This window comes from Podarcis erhardii (genome assembly GCF_964252035.2).
Source record: "Podarcis erhardii genome assembly, chromosome: 7".
Classification (NCBI taxonomy): Eukaryota; Metazoa; Chordata; class Lepidosauria; order Squamata; family Lacertidae; genus Podarcis; species Podarcis erhardii.
The window spans coordinates 56,256,469-56,270,630 of record NC_138511.1 but is presented as its reverse complement, the minus strand read 5'-3'; the positions used below and the strand labels follow the sequence as shown (position 1 = coordinate 56,270,630).

Genomic DNA, 14,162 nt, shown 5'->3' with positions numbered 1-14,162 from the left:
CCTCAGGCAACACCTATTGAAAGTGGCTGATGATTGGATAAGAGGATTACAGTCTCATACTGGATCAAGCCCCAAGACCAATGAGAAGTTGAAACAGGGGCATCTTGCCTGACCAAATGCCCACACTAAACCTCTGAGCAAGTTGATAATATCTGGCTTTCCGTCAGGTACCTTGAATACGTGCCTGACTGCACCCCACTGAGAAGGAAACATGAACTGCACAGATTACTTAAGTTTAACAACGGTCCATAAGAGGCACAACCTTTGCCCATTTTGTGCCTCAATCAACCCTGCCTACATGACTGTAAAACAGATAACCATCCTGGAACACATCAGCAGAGATTAAACTGAGAGTAAAACTGAACTACAACCTCAGTCCCACCTCTAAGAGGCTGAGAGATCTCACTTGCACCGTGTTAGAAGAGACCAGGGGAAATAGGTTAACAAGAACAAGCATGCTAGGGCAAGAGGTTCTGCAAGCTCTCTGGTCTTTTCTTGTGGGTTAAGACAAAGACAGGAAGCAGCTATAGAGCAAGTCCCTATAGAGCGAGGGTGGCGATATCTCAAAGACTCTCAGAGACATGGATATACCCAAGCTTGGTGGTCAACAGCTCCTGGAAAGGGAATCAGTGGAGGCAGAGGGGAAAGAGCCCACCATGAGCCAGCCCCCACGGGACAGTGTTTCTGCAGCATTGAATTAACTGATGCAGGACAGTAAGAGCCGTGTGAAATAATTCTTGGTAAACACTGCAGAAGGAGGCCTGGACTGATCATGCATTTGCTGTATTAACCAATGAAAAGTTCAAAAGGGTGGAGGGAGAAAGGAAATTAGAAGCCCACTAGCTGACTCCAAGCACACCAGTGTTTCAGGAAAGATAACTATCAAGAATGTAAGAACATAAGGAGAGCCTGCTGGATCAGGCCAATGGCCCATATAGTTCAGCATCATGTTCTCACTTAAGGTGGCCACCCAGATGTCCCTTGGGGAACCCATAAGCAGGACCTGAGGCAGAGCCTTTGGAAACTGACTGTTTTTGAAGAAAGGCCTGGTGCTATGATGTTTTTATTATTGCTGTCCGTGTTTTTACTTGATCTTTTAAATTTTAATTCTAATCAAGTCTAATTACATTTTCATGATTGCCCTTCCTAGGTTTTTAGCTTTTTCTATTTTATTTGGGTAAGCCAGACTGGGGAAAAGGTGAGATATAAATAAATAAATAAATAAATAAATAAATAAATAAATAAATAAATAAATCATCAACAACAACAACAAATTATAGGTATGCAATGTGTGTGTTTTTCCACTGGCGGACAGTAGCCAGCAACTAATAAAAGGGGCTGAGATCTGAGCTAAAAGAGATAAGTCTGTTGTTTGTTCATGCTAAATCTTACCTGGCGAAACAGAACGCCTGTGTCAGTGCAGTATCTGTTGGTCTGCTCCCCGCCTTGCAGGAGGACAATGGATTTCTTTGGCACATCTTTGTTTGATCTCAGCCGCTCGCACAAGCGAGTTCTGTTCAGGGCAAAGAGCGCCGCTGGAACCTTCAAGGTTTCGTTCCCCAGCCAAAAAGACGGCCTGGAAAGAGGAAGGAAACATTAGCTTCTGCAACAAGAGCAGCCTTCCCCTAACCTCGGGCCTTCCAGATGTTTTGGACTAAAATTCCAGTCGGGAGTCATCAGCACTCTGATGGCACCCAACCCCAAAACCCTTGATGACTTCCCCCAGCAGATGTTAAGCAGCACAGCGAAGGAGATGAAACCTTAACAGGACCCAGTAGGCTCTCCAACCATCTTGCACCACCTTCAGCGATCAACCAATCAGATAGAACAGTCCATGGCAAAACAGGGTGTCCAAGCCCACACTGGCCAGTCACTCCAGAAAGATACCATGGCACTGGAAGCCACCAAGAAAGTCAACAGGAATGCATGTGCCCTGCCCAGTTCCCACCACAGTCATTCCAATTCCCAAGTTGGCCTTATACCCAGATGGCAAAATCTCATCCTGGGCTTGAATTGCCACCAGTGGCTCTATTTAAAACAATACGTTAGATTAACTAAGTGGCCTGTAAGCATCTCAAAGGGAATCACATCAGAAGGTGAAACACACATTCCTGCATGGCAGGGGGCTGGACTAGAGGACTCCTTGGGTCTCTTCCAACTCTACAATTCTATGATTCTACGTACTACATCTGACTTGAGCAGCACTTCCACTTCCAATTCCATTCCATCTCATCGCCTCTTCACTTATTGACGGGCGGATTGTGCTACACAGATGCTGCCCTTGACATCTGGAACCTTATTTCTGTGCTTTTGTTCCACTGTCTTCTCACAGGCAAAAATCAAGTTTGCACATTCATTTCTGCATAATGTATTCTGCTTTTGCTAGCTGTTGGCTGTGTGCACGGCTGGAGCAGGCCTCTGGAGAATAAGCATTACGCCCACTTGGTAGAGGAGTAAAGGATAGATCCATGAAACCAAACTTCCAATTGCCCACACGGTCCTACTTCCACCGACAGATCAGTAATGATCAACTTTAGCACCAGCCAACAAACACCTCACATTCTCAGGTTCAACTTAGTTTAGCTGAGCTACATGGAATGGGCCCCTCCAGCAACTCAAGAGTAGAAAATAAGGAACAAACATAGTGGTTATGCCTTCAGCCACAAGCTGTTACTATGCTCAGCTGTTGCTAAGATGTAGATATATATTTTCTATCAACCTGCATTAACCTGAGCGTGCTCAGTGAAATGTTCCCTCATGTATTAATTATTATATGGCGTTCTCAGAAAACGGAAAACGTGCAAAAGAAGGTAACCTTTGCTTCGTAGCCGGCAAAGAGCAAACTTCAGCGCGGTTTCAGCATCAAAAGTCCAAAATGCACAATTCCTGCAGCCAACACAGCATAAAGGAACTTTTAATCTGTAACACCTGGAGACAATTCGGGAAAGCCAAAGGTCAAACTTCTTCAGTGCGCGAAAATAGTGTGCGCGTGAGGGAGAGCTCTGTGTGTGACTAAGACACAGACAGAGAGTGCTGTGTCTGCATGTGTGTTGAGTGACTGTGGTGAATGTAAACACCTGTATACACACATGCACGTAAGTGTGTTCACCACACCCACTGTTAGTGTGTGGCCCTCGGAAGGGTGGCTGACTCCTAATTTGGCCCTCAGACTGTAAGAAGGTTAGCCCCTGCCCTGTTTGGCAGCTTATTTTTGCTAAAAGGCCAGCAACGTTGGTTCTTACTTGTCCTGAGATTCAAGCCAAAAGACTCTGCGCCATTTCTTCCCTCCCTGGTGTGGACAGCAAGAAAAGCCCTTGCAAAGCCTATCCTCCAAGCAAGCAACGTCCACACATTGCCACCTTCCCACCCTGCCTCAGCTTCTGCAGAGTGAATGGCTGTATTACATAACCAGGGAAGTGCACCGCCAACACCTCTCGCCATCCACACTGGGAAGGGTTTTTGCTCATGTGAACATAGAATCGACTGTGGTTGCAGAAGAAGTTGTCAAGATCAAGGGGCCGTGGAGGGAGAGGAGGGGTAGACAGATTCCGTTCCAGCTGCCCATCCCAAACCTAAGGCAAATTCTCAAGAATTCATCTAAGAAAGCAAAGATCCTGTTCTATCACCTTCCTGCCCTTCCCATGATTAGGTGGCAACCACATCTATTTATGACTTGTTAAGGCAAGCATGGTTGAGCAATGAAATGTCATCTGGCAAGAGTCACCCCTGTAGAATCCCTGGGAGAGCCAGACAGTGACTGTCTTGCCAGGACTGGTTGCATATAAGCCACTAAGTAGCAGGGTAGACAAACTCTACTATTTAAATATAGTACATCTGTAGAGTTGGGAGGGACACAGAGGATAATCTAGTCCAACCCCTATAATGCAGGAGTAGCAGCTTCGGAATCTGTTGGGAATTATTTAGCTGTGATTTCTGCATTGCAGAGGGGTTGGATTAATGACCCTAGAGGGATTCCACACGAACTCTACAATTCTACATTTCTCTTTATAATAAAAGTCAACCTTGTCAGAGTTCAAGCATGTTGGGGGAAGGGGAACCACTTGTGGCTTACAGAATTTTAAAGTAGTTACAAGGCACATTTGACCCAATTCAGACATAACACTACTACTGCTCCAATAAACTATGGCTTGTTGGAGTAGGGAAAAGGAAGAGCTCAAACGTTGCTAACTTATTTTCCTTCCTCCTCACCTTCAGCTTGAAAAGATGCATCCTGATTTGTAAAACCAAGATTTCCCATGACATCCAACCCAGGAAACTGTGGGTTAAAGGCTTTCTCTAACCAAGATTGCTGCTCCAACTTTGCATGGAGCTCTTAAACCACAATTCTCTTATCAGTTCTTATCCCACTTGAACAGGACATGGGGTTTTGGAGACAGAGTGTTCCCTCTGATCTGGGCAATGGAGTTAAAGCAGGGGTAGGCAGCCTAAGGCCCGTGGGCCAGATCTTGGCAAATTGCCTTCTCAATTCGGATGGTTCGGGAATCAGTGTGTTTTTACATGAGTAGAATGTGTGCTTTTATTTAAAATGCATCTCTGAGTTATTCATGGGGCATAGGAATTAATTCATTTTCTTATTCAAAATATAGTCTGGCCAACCACATGCTCTGAGGGATGGTGGATCGGCCCACGGCTGAAAAAGGTTGCTGACCTCTGAGTTAAAGGCTACATTTCTATTTACGGGAGCAGCAATGGGGGGAATCTATGACTTTTGAAGTTAATCATGATAAAAATGATACCACAGTTACCATATACTTCCGTGTACAAGACGAGGCTTTTTAATTAAAAGAAAGTGCTAAAAATTTGATGGGACGGGCGACTGGTGGCTGCTGTGAGCAGGAGATTGTCATCGGCATTTGGGCGGGTGATTGGTGACTGCAACAATGTCTCCTGGCGATTGGCTGCTGCGACAATAGGGCGTGTGATTGTCGGCTGCTGGTGGTGAGCGGGCTGACAATTGGTGGCTTTGTGGATACACCCCCAAAAGCTCAACAAGTCTGGGCAACCCCCCCTCCCAAAAAAGCTGAACAACACGCAGTAATTTTTCCCAATTTCCTCAGTTTTGTATCCCAAAAAGTAGGGGTTGTGTTATACACGGGGGCGTGTTATACAGTGGTACCTTGGATTACATACGCTTCAGGTTACATATGCTTCAAGTTACAGACTCTGCTAACCCCGAAATAGTACCTTGGGTTAAGAACTTTGCTTCAGGATAAGAACAGAAATTGTGCTCCGGCAGCTAAAGTGGTGCTTCAGGTTAAGAACAGTTTTAGGTTAAGAACGGACCTACGGAACAAATCAAGTATTTAACCCAAGGTACCACTGTACATGGAAAAATATGGTAAGTCATATATATACTTATTGTTGCTTGCTACTAGACCAAGGATCATGGTTGGGCCTGTCCACCCACTGCAGCAAAGATACCAGAGTTTTGTTGCCCTAAGAAGCCCAGGAACTTATCAAATGGAATCAACTTATATTTGTTCAAGGATTAGCAAGTCTGCCTAGGAATTGCCACCCCGTGGTTCACCACAGAAACCCACTGAGCCCAGCTGAGCAATCTTTTATTTTCTCACACCCTCCCCACTCCCAGAACTCTGCAGCGTGTTCAGTTTGAAAGCAAAAAATAGCTCTCACTGCTATCTAAAAAGGCATAGACTTTTTACCTCTTGGGTGCTTGCCACTCCAAGGTAAACACTGTTGCCTTTTAAATAAATTGTCCTGTAATCATGAGCACCTTGCTCCTAGAAAGGGCTCAGCCCTCTGTGCATGTTTTACACTGAAGTCCTCCGGTACCTTTGCCGGGGATTACTTTCAAATCAGAGAATTGTAGAGTTGGAAGGAACTCAAAGGGTCATCTAATTCAACCCCTGGCAATGCAGAAAGAAGCATACACAGGGCTTGCATTTAAGCAAGCAAACCTTGCTGGAGAGGTGGGTTATGCCAACCATGGAGTTGGATATGCCTCCCTCCCAATGATAAGGTAGTCGAACCAGAAAAGAAAAGGGGTTGGCAGAGAATGTAAAAAGCCACCTCCCCACCATCTGCCCTGGCCAGTGTGAGCCCAGAAGGGCTTTGGAAGTGGCAGCTCTTCCATCTGACTCTCCAAGGAAGTAATTCTATTTAGTACCTTGGCCAGTGTCGAGAAAGGACCATAAATATATCTGCCTCTGGTCTCCAAGCAGATATAATTCTGGAGCAGGCTGCATGACCACAGGCTTCAGATGGTGTCCCTAACTTGATTAGAGATTCAGCATAATTACATTTTTGTTATGTTTAGAGCAACCGGTTAGCATGCATTCTTGCTCAGGAAATACATGAACTGCAACATGGGAAAGTTCACCAAAGTAACAGATTTTAAATCACCAAAAGAGAAGGCCAATTTTATTCAACCTTCCCCAAGAACAAGGCTTCGCTACACAACAGCAGAAAGACGACCAAGCAATCCATTGGGGCTGGCCTCTCACATCATTTCTCTCAAATCTTGTGTTGAATTTAAGAGTCTGAATGTGCCATTCTCCCTCATCCCCAAACGGGTGAGCCAGCTTATAAAAGGAAGGGTTTTTAAAAAATAATGTCTGGCCTTTGCATTAGCAATGCAAGAGAAACAACAACACCTGACCTAGTCCTTGGAAAGTGAACTCTGTTATCTACCAAAGGCAGCACAAGTTGGAAACAGAAAGCAATGATGAACTACAGCTCCCATCAGCCCCCTGGACCACTGGGCATGCTGGCTGCCAGGTGTGCTGGGAGTAGGAGTCCAGCAACATCAAAAGGGGCTCACGTCCCCCTACCCTCACCCCAATTACAACTGCAGCTGTGAATATTTCAGAAGAAAGGCAAGATAAAAATGTAAAGGTATAGAAGAGGGCTCTGCTTTGAAGAGGATTTCAGCCGACCCTCCTTGGGAACAAACAGCAGCGGAAAGATACAGCAACTGCCTGAAGCAAATAAGCAACTTCACACACAAAAAACCCTAGCCCTGACCTTTCACCTTTAAGACCAGCATGATCTTAAGCTTTGTGTAGGTTAAGCCTATGAAAAATAGGGAGGCAAGAAAATATTCCTCTCCTTATTTTCTCTGTGTTGGTCCGCTGAGAAAGTCACAGGAACAAGGGCATTAGGAAAAGTTGGCAAGCCTATTTCTAAGGGTGGGGAGTGAAAAATTGGGGTGGAAGTGCCTCATTGGTCTGCCAAGTAGATCTAAACGCTGGTGCCCAAACCCTATGTTACTAGGTCTATTTGCTTGGCATTGACCACCCACATGGTTACTTTCATTTCTTTTGGGACTGGGATTCCTTAAAATGTATCACTGAATTGCGAATTTTCTGAAATATGTTGGGCCTTCAATAAACTATGTTTCTAACACCTAGAGAAAAATCCCCTTTCCTCTTTTTTTTGGGGGGGGGTGCTCCATTCTTGGGTAAAAAAACACAGATTTCATGGTACATGGGAAACAGGAACTAGGTAGTTTGTAGATTTTTTTGTAAACCACTTTGCGGTTGTTTCTACAATCAAGCAGTGCATACATTTTAGGAAATAAATAAACATACACAGAGCTGTATGCAGTCTCACTCCTTGACCTTTTTCCCACCCACATCCTCAACACGAAGATTCTGACCTCTCTTATGGGTTAAGATCATTATGTGCAGTACTTTGATCAATTCAGGAAGCGTTGTATTAATGCCAAGAGGAATGCCTGAACTTTAACAAAGTCCTGATCACACCAAAGCAAGTCCCTCTTTTCATGCCACTGCAATTGCAATGGAGAAAAGGAATACTACACAATGAATGGATGAGCATATTAAACGTAGTTACAGTTTCCTCCAAGCTTCACATCCCAAGATCTGTGGGGCACAGTAGGAGGCAGCATGCTCTTCTACCAGAAATCTATTCAGCTCTCTCAAGTCTCTTTGCAAAACACTTCGCAAATCCCACAATGTAAGCTTAATGCGCTTTTCTAGTGACATGCTTTGCAAACCTACTGAAAAATAACAAGGTCAGGACTTTGATCGTCTTCATCAAGAATCCTAGTTTTGTATGGACAAAACTCAGGTTCCCTTAATCAAAAGCCTTAAGACTGACAAGGTCATTTTTTACAGTATGAGGTTTAACATTACAGCAGTAATGAATAGATCTGTGGCACCCGCGATGAAGCACAAAGGAAGCACGACTGATTTTTAATAGGATTTTGAGAGTCCAACAGTTGCTTTGAAAAAATGTTTGGGGTAGGAAACCATTTTTTTTATTAAATGGGGGAAATGAAATGGAAGCAGAAAGCAATTGTTTACACAGAAACACTGTTGCTGCAATTCAAAAATCACTCACAGCCCAAGAGATATGCCTGCATATGCCTTACTCTCCCTCAGCCTTCCCCAACCTGATGCCCTCCAGATATTTTGGACTGTAATTCCTATCAGGCCCAACTAGCACAGACATGCTGGCTGCTGATGGGAGTTGCAATCTGAAACATGGAGGGCACCACATTGGGGAAAGCTGTTCCACCTGAGCCTAGAAGGACATTGTTAGTTGTGTTGATACACTGGGATGTGTGTGCATCAAGCAAACACAAGAGAGCCAATCCTAGAATCAAGAGGTGCTGCATTGGGTCACCAATATCTTCCTTCAAGGAAGGGGTGGATAGCCTGTGGCCCTACAGATACTCTGGGGCTGACTGGAGTTGTGAGTCCACCCCTGCTTTAGTCGATGGGTCAGGAGGAATCTTGCAGATGTGCACCAGGTCAGCAGGATTCAGGGAAAGTACAGCAGAAAGGGCAATGGGTGTGCCAAACATGGCCAAAGACAAGCCTGGAAGAAACCATGGCCAGGCAGATCCCTTAATTTTAAAATGCATCCCTATTCCACAGCTATATGGAACACACTGCACCTCACACGTGGAGACCAGTTCTAATCCCATGGATCACTATGTGAGTTTCTCTTTGTTACAATCTTCTCTTCCTACTGTACACTGGACTTGCTTAATCACCCAAATCAATTCCAGCTGAGAGTTCCTTAAAAAAAACTGCCCTAGAACAAGAGCATAGGAAGATCCTTTATTCAGAGTCAGACCATTAGTCCATTTAGCTCTGTACTATCTACACTGGCCAGTTATGGAGCTCCAGGATTTCAGACAAGATCTCTCCCAGCCCTACCTGGAGATGCTAGGGACTGAACATGGTATTTTCTGCATGCAAATTTCTACCACTGAATTTAACCTAGAGATCTTGTTACTGTTACAGAATAGCTGGAACTCAAACACATTTAGCAACATTTACTGTTTGGGACAGCCACACATCTTATTTTTAGGCCTGGAAGTGGTGGTTAAAACAAAAAAGAACTCTCTCACACACACAAATACTTGGAAAAGCCACACCCAACGTCTCCCCAAGAAATAAAAACAACTGCAGATTATACCCATTGATACAAATATTGAATCTGAAAAGAAGTACTGTACTAAAGTCCAGTTCAAACTGTTAACATCAAAATAAGGACACCCACATATCCTCATAAGGAACTAGCAACAGCTCTCTAAGACTTTTAGGCAGGGATCTTTCCCAACCACACCTGGAGATGCAGGGTATTGAACCTAGGACCTTTTGCACACAAAGCAGTACTGACCTTTGGCTCCCCTCCACCCCTTTTGACATTCCTGTGCATTATCCATACTAACTTCTGAAGTGAAAGCAATGAAAGGTCAGTACAAAGCTGCCCACAGTAAGGTTATATACAGATGGAAAAGGGAATAGAACAAGAGCATTTAATAGAATACTCTAAACTTCACAAGGGTTTTCACAGAAGAGCCTACAGCTGCGAGCACACATTTAAAGCACATACTATCACAACCCAGGATTCCCAGGAACTGTAGTTAAGGGTGGCAGAAACTGCAACTCTCCAAGGGTCAAACTACATTTCCCAAGGTTCTGGGTCTGTGTGCTTTAAACGTATGGCATATACACAGCCTAAAGCTCACTCAGCCACGCTTGCTGCCTATATGGATAGAGAAATGGGGCGAGGAGAATAGAGAAAGCCGGGGAGCCGTAGCATTGGCTGCCCGTGCACCGGCAGCCACGGGCGACGTGCACGTCAGGAGACACCCCATTCCCACTAACTCGTAGGAGAGGTCGCAGAGGGGGCGTAAACCGGAGGGAATCTGGAACACGTGTGCACGCTTCGCAACAGCATTTCAAAGAAGGAATCTCCCGCAGGAGGCAAAGTGAGTGCTGCTCATTCCTCCCTCCAGCTCCTGCAAGGAATCTTGCAAGCCAGCCAGCCACCCTCTGCCTCCATGCTGCCTGCCTGCTTTGCTCCGCAGCCTGCCAAGCAACAGCAGCAGGAGCAGCGCCTCTTTCTTACCCCTCGGACGCAGCCATGTTGCTTCGTCGGACTCGGTCTGTCATGTGACCATCGCTGCCCTTGTCAGCCACTAAAAAAAGGGGAACCAGGAAGGGGCGGGGCAAAGGGTGGGGTTTGGTTGCTCCTGGCGACGGGGAACTCTTTGGCCAGCGGGGAGGGGGCGCTGCGTCCTCTTTATGTTTCTAGCCCCTCTGGAGCAAGTTGGCTGGCTCTTCTCTGGGGAGGAGAGAAACGGCCCAGGTGCCACTGCTTGCCAGGGCTTTTAGCCTTCCCACAACCTGTTCTCAGTACCAAACACGATGATGGGTGGGGTGTTTCTAGGTCATAGAACTGTAGAGCTGGAAGGGACCACGAGGGTCATCTAGCCCAACCCCCTGCAATGCAGGAATCTGTTGCCCAACATAAGGCTCAAACCCACGACCCTGAGATTAAGAGTCTCCTGCTCAACCAAGGGGGAACTGTCACGCTTCGTTGTCATTTTTGCAATGGCCAGGAGGTGTGATGTTATATTTATAGTGCTGAAATTTTGTGGTTTTTATATGTTGTTACATTTGCTATTATGTTGCTGTTTCGTTACGTTATTTTAAAAAATTGTTCTTGTGGTGGTTGATTTTGAGATGCATCCCTGCTTTCTGTGTTGTCAGCCGCTTTGAGAATGAGTGAGTAAACCCCACAGCAGAATATGTTTCCAAGCAGACATGCAGAGGATCGCCCTGCACAAGAATTGGTTTTTTTAATGGCTTTTGATCGGATTTCTTTCTGATATAAATTGTCACCTGCCATTGCACCATAATTATTTCTTAATATTGAAGATGAAGAAGATAATGTAAACAACGTATGTACTTCACTCAGTCACAGTCATGATTACAGTTTTCTAAGTTTTCTTTTGTTTATCTGTACTTCCTATTGACTTTTTACAGCTGTATTCTTAAAAAATAAATAAACGTATGTTGTTGTTGTTTTAAAAAATAACACCAAAAAAGGTTTGCTGGGCTGGAGGTCACTTTGTCAAGATATATATGCTGCATTCTCCTCAATCTGTAAATATACAGTGGTACCTTGGGTTACATACACTTCAGGTTACAAACGCTTCAGGTTACACACTCCGCTAACCCAGAAATAGTGCTTCAGGTTAAGAACTTTGCTTCAGGATAAGAACAGAAATCGGGCTCTGGTGGCATGGAGGCAGCAGGAGGCCCCATTAGCTAAAGTGGTGCTTCAGGTTAAGAACAGTTTCAGGTTAAGAAGGGACCTCCAGAACGAATTAAGTACTTAGCATGAGGTACCACTGTATACAGTTGCAGAACACAAACAAAATGTCACATTTGTTCTGCAGGCAAGAAAGGTCCAGGTTCAATCCCCAGCATCTGCAGGTAAGACTCGTGGGAAATGCTGCCTGAAATTTTGGAGGGCCATTGTCAGTCAGCATAGAATTTAGCTAAATGAACCAACGGTTTGATGCACTGTAAAGGCAGTTCCTTAAACTCTTACTGAAGCAAATTATTCCTGTCCCTGTAAAACTTGCAATTGTTTGCTATTCCCTGAACTAGGGTGAGTCTCATTTCAATGGGAATCACTACAGAATATTACAAGAGCAGCAGACATATTTCCATAGAAACAGGGTGCATCATCACTGGAAGTGTTAGTTGAGAGGCTCTGCCACTCAGCGCAGAGCAGGAGTGGTGAACTCTTTGGCCCAAGGGCCATATTCCCTTCTAGGTAATCCTCTGAAGGCCACATACCAGTGGCAAGAAGGGACAGAAACAAAATAGGATGGAACAACAAATGCAAATTCTACCTTAGTGCAGTAGGCTGGTGTCTACACTCACACATCCCTATCTATCCTCTTCTCTGCCAGGAAAAGAACAAGAGAGTGCAAAGTAGAGTTGGTGACTGGTGTGTCCTGGTGCCACTGGTGTAGCGTGGGTTGTCAGCACCCGGGGCAAGGCAAGTAATTTGCGCCCCCTAACCCATGGATTTGCGCCCCCTAACCCTAACCCCCAGATGTTGCGCCCGGTGCGGCCAGCCCCCCTGCACCCCCCACGCTACGCCACTGCCTGGTGCTGAGGAGGATGTGTAACCTAGTGAGAGCCCCATGGGCTGGAGAGAGAGAAATGGAAATCCGCATTTGACCCCTAGGCAGATCTTGAGGCACAGGAGTTGGTCAGGTGCCTGTGTGGAGGAAATTATTTAAAAAGCATCTCCCTCACCCACCCAACTTCTTCCCCAAAAAGGCAACTGGGGGTGATTCAGGACAGTGTTTTGGTACTAGAGACGAGTATCAGAAAATCAGCACTGTCATAGTGAACAAGGGCAGTTTGAGCATGTTCTGGTATGAGGAGCAAATTGATCCCGCACAGTTCCTGCTTTTTAGATCAAAAGAGAAGTAAAAATAATTCAGTCAAATGTTTATACCCTTGCAACATCTGGTTATTTGTCTAAGAATAACTGCAGCTCAAACACACTCAGTAGCAGTTATTATCTGGAGAGACCTGCATGTTTTTCCAATTAGGACAAATTGCAGCTTTTGTAGGCGAGGGGAGTCCAGAGGAAAACAGCTTGTTGGTGGAGAGTATTACTACCTGCACACACACTGTATTCCATTCCAGATCTGGACTGCTTCCAACATATATAAAAACATAACAAAACATTAAGCATTAAAAAACCTTCCCTATACAGGGCTCCCTTCAGATGTCTTCTAAAGGTTGTATGATTACTTATCCACCTGGCTTGGGGGGGTCACATAACTCCATACCCTCCAACATCTCTCCAGTGAAAATAGGGACATCCTAAGGAAAGCGGGGACGCGGGTGGCGCTGTGGGTTAAACCACAGAGCCTAAGACTTGCTGATCAGAAGGTCAGTGGTTCAAATCCCCGCAGCGGGGTGAGCTCCCGTTGCTCAGTCCCTGCTCCTGCCAACCTAGCAGTTCGAAAGCACATCAAAGTGCTAGTAGATAAATAGGTACCGCTCCGGCGGGAAGGTAAACGGCGTTTCCGTGCACTGCTCTGGTTCGCCAGAAGCAGCTTAGTCATGCTGGCCACGTGACCCGGAAGCTGCACACTGGCTCCCTCGGCCAATAAAGTGAGATGAGCGCCGAGACCCCAGAGTTGGCCATGACTGGACCTAATGGTCAGGGGTCCCTTTACCTTAAGGAAAAGTGGGACATTCTGGGATCAAATCAGAAACGGGACGGCTTTGTAAACCCGGGACTGTCCCTGGAAAATAGGGACACTTGGAGGGTCTGGATTTAACCAGCAGTCCCAGGCAGAGCCAACCTGCCCTTAAGGCTCAATGAGGCAGACACCTCAGGCGTCAGGCTGCAGACAGCTGGGGGGGGGCAGCAGATCTGGGCCCCCGAGAAGCATGCCACTTGGGTAGCAAAGCTTCTTGGGCTCTCCCTGTCCAAAGAAAGGTCATAGTAGTTATAGCTCCTGCACCATCAAACAAATAAACAAACAAACAGTACTTCAAAAAATATTGTGTCAGCAACATAAAGGGAGAGATACCCATTAAAAGTAACCTTATAAAGAAAATGTGGGGTTTTTTTATTTAAAAGTCCATCTATTATCTGCCCAAGAGACAGCAACAACAGTAGCTGTGGTTTGCTGAGCTTGTACAAGGAAGTGGTTTAATCTCTGCCAAATTTACAGAACTGCTTTTCCCTTTTATGTCTTGCTGGTTAAGCAAAAGTTAATCTATTTTCTGATTCACCGACATCAGCCAGAAACAAAGCACTTGCTGTTCCCAACACACCCACTTTAAATCCAAATGTTGTGTTTCTTTGCTGCT

General features: G+C 45.4%; 1 protein-coding gene across 2 annotated transcripts in view; it reads right to left on the bottom strand.

Annotated features, from left to right (window-relative positions):
- Window positions 1-10,438, bottom strand: part of PEPD (peptidase D) — a 131,615-nt gene extending 121,177 nt beyond the window's left edge. For both annotated transcript variants that reach the window (XR_014158968.1, XM_081872197.1), the window contains exons 1-2: window positions 10,372-10,438; window positions 1,393-1,576 (exon numbers count right to left, since the gene is read on the bottom strand). Coding sequence is in view for 1 of the 2 variants with exons in the window: in XM_081872197.1 (XP_081728323.1) it covers window positions 1,393-1,576; window positions 10,372-10,415 (228 nt within the window). In the remaining variant the exon portion in view is untranslated. The remainder of the gene's footprint in view (window positions 1-1,392; window positions 1,577-10,371) is intronic.
- Window positions 10,439-14,162: the final 3,724 nt, after the last annotated feature.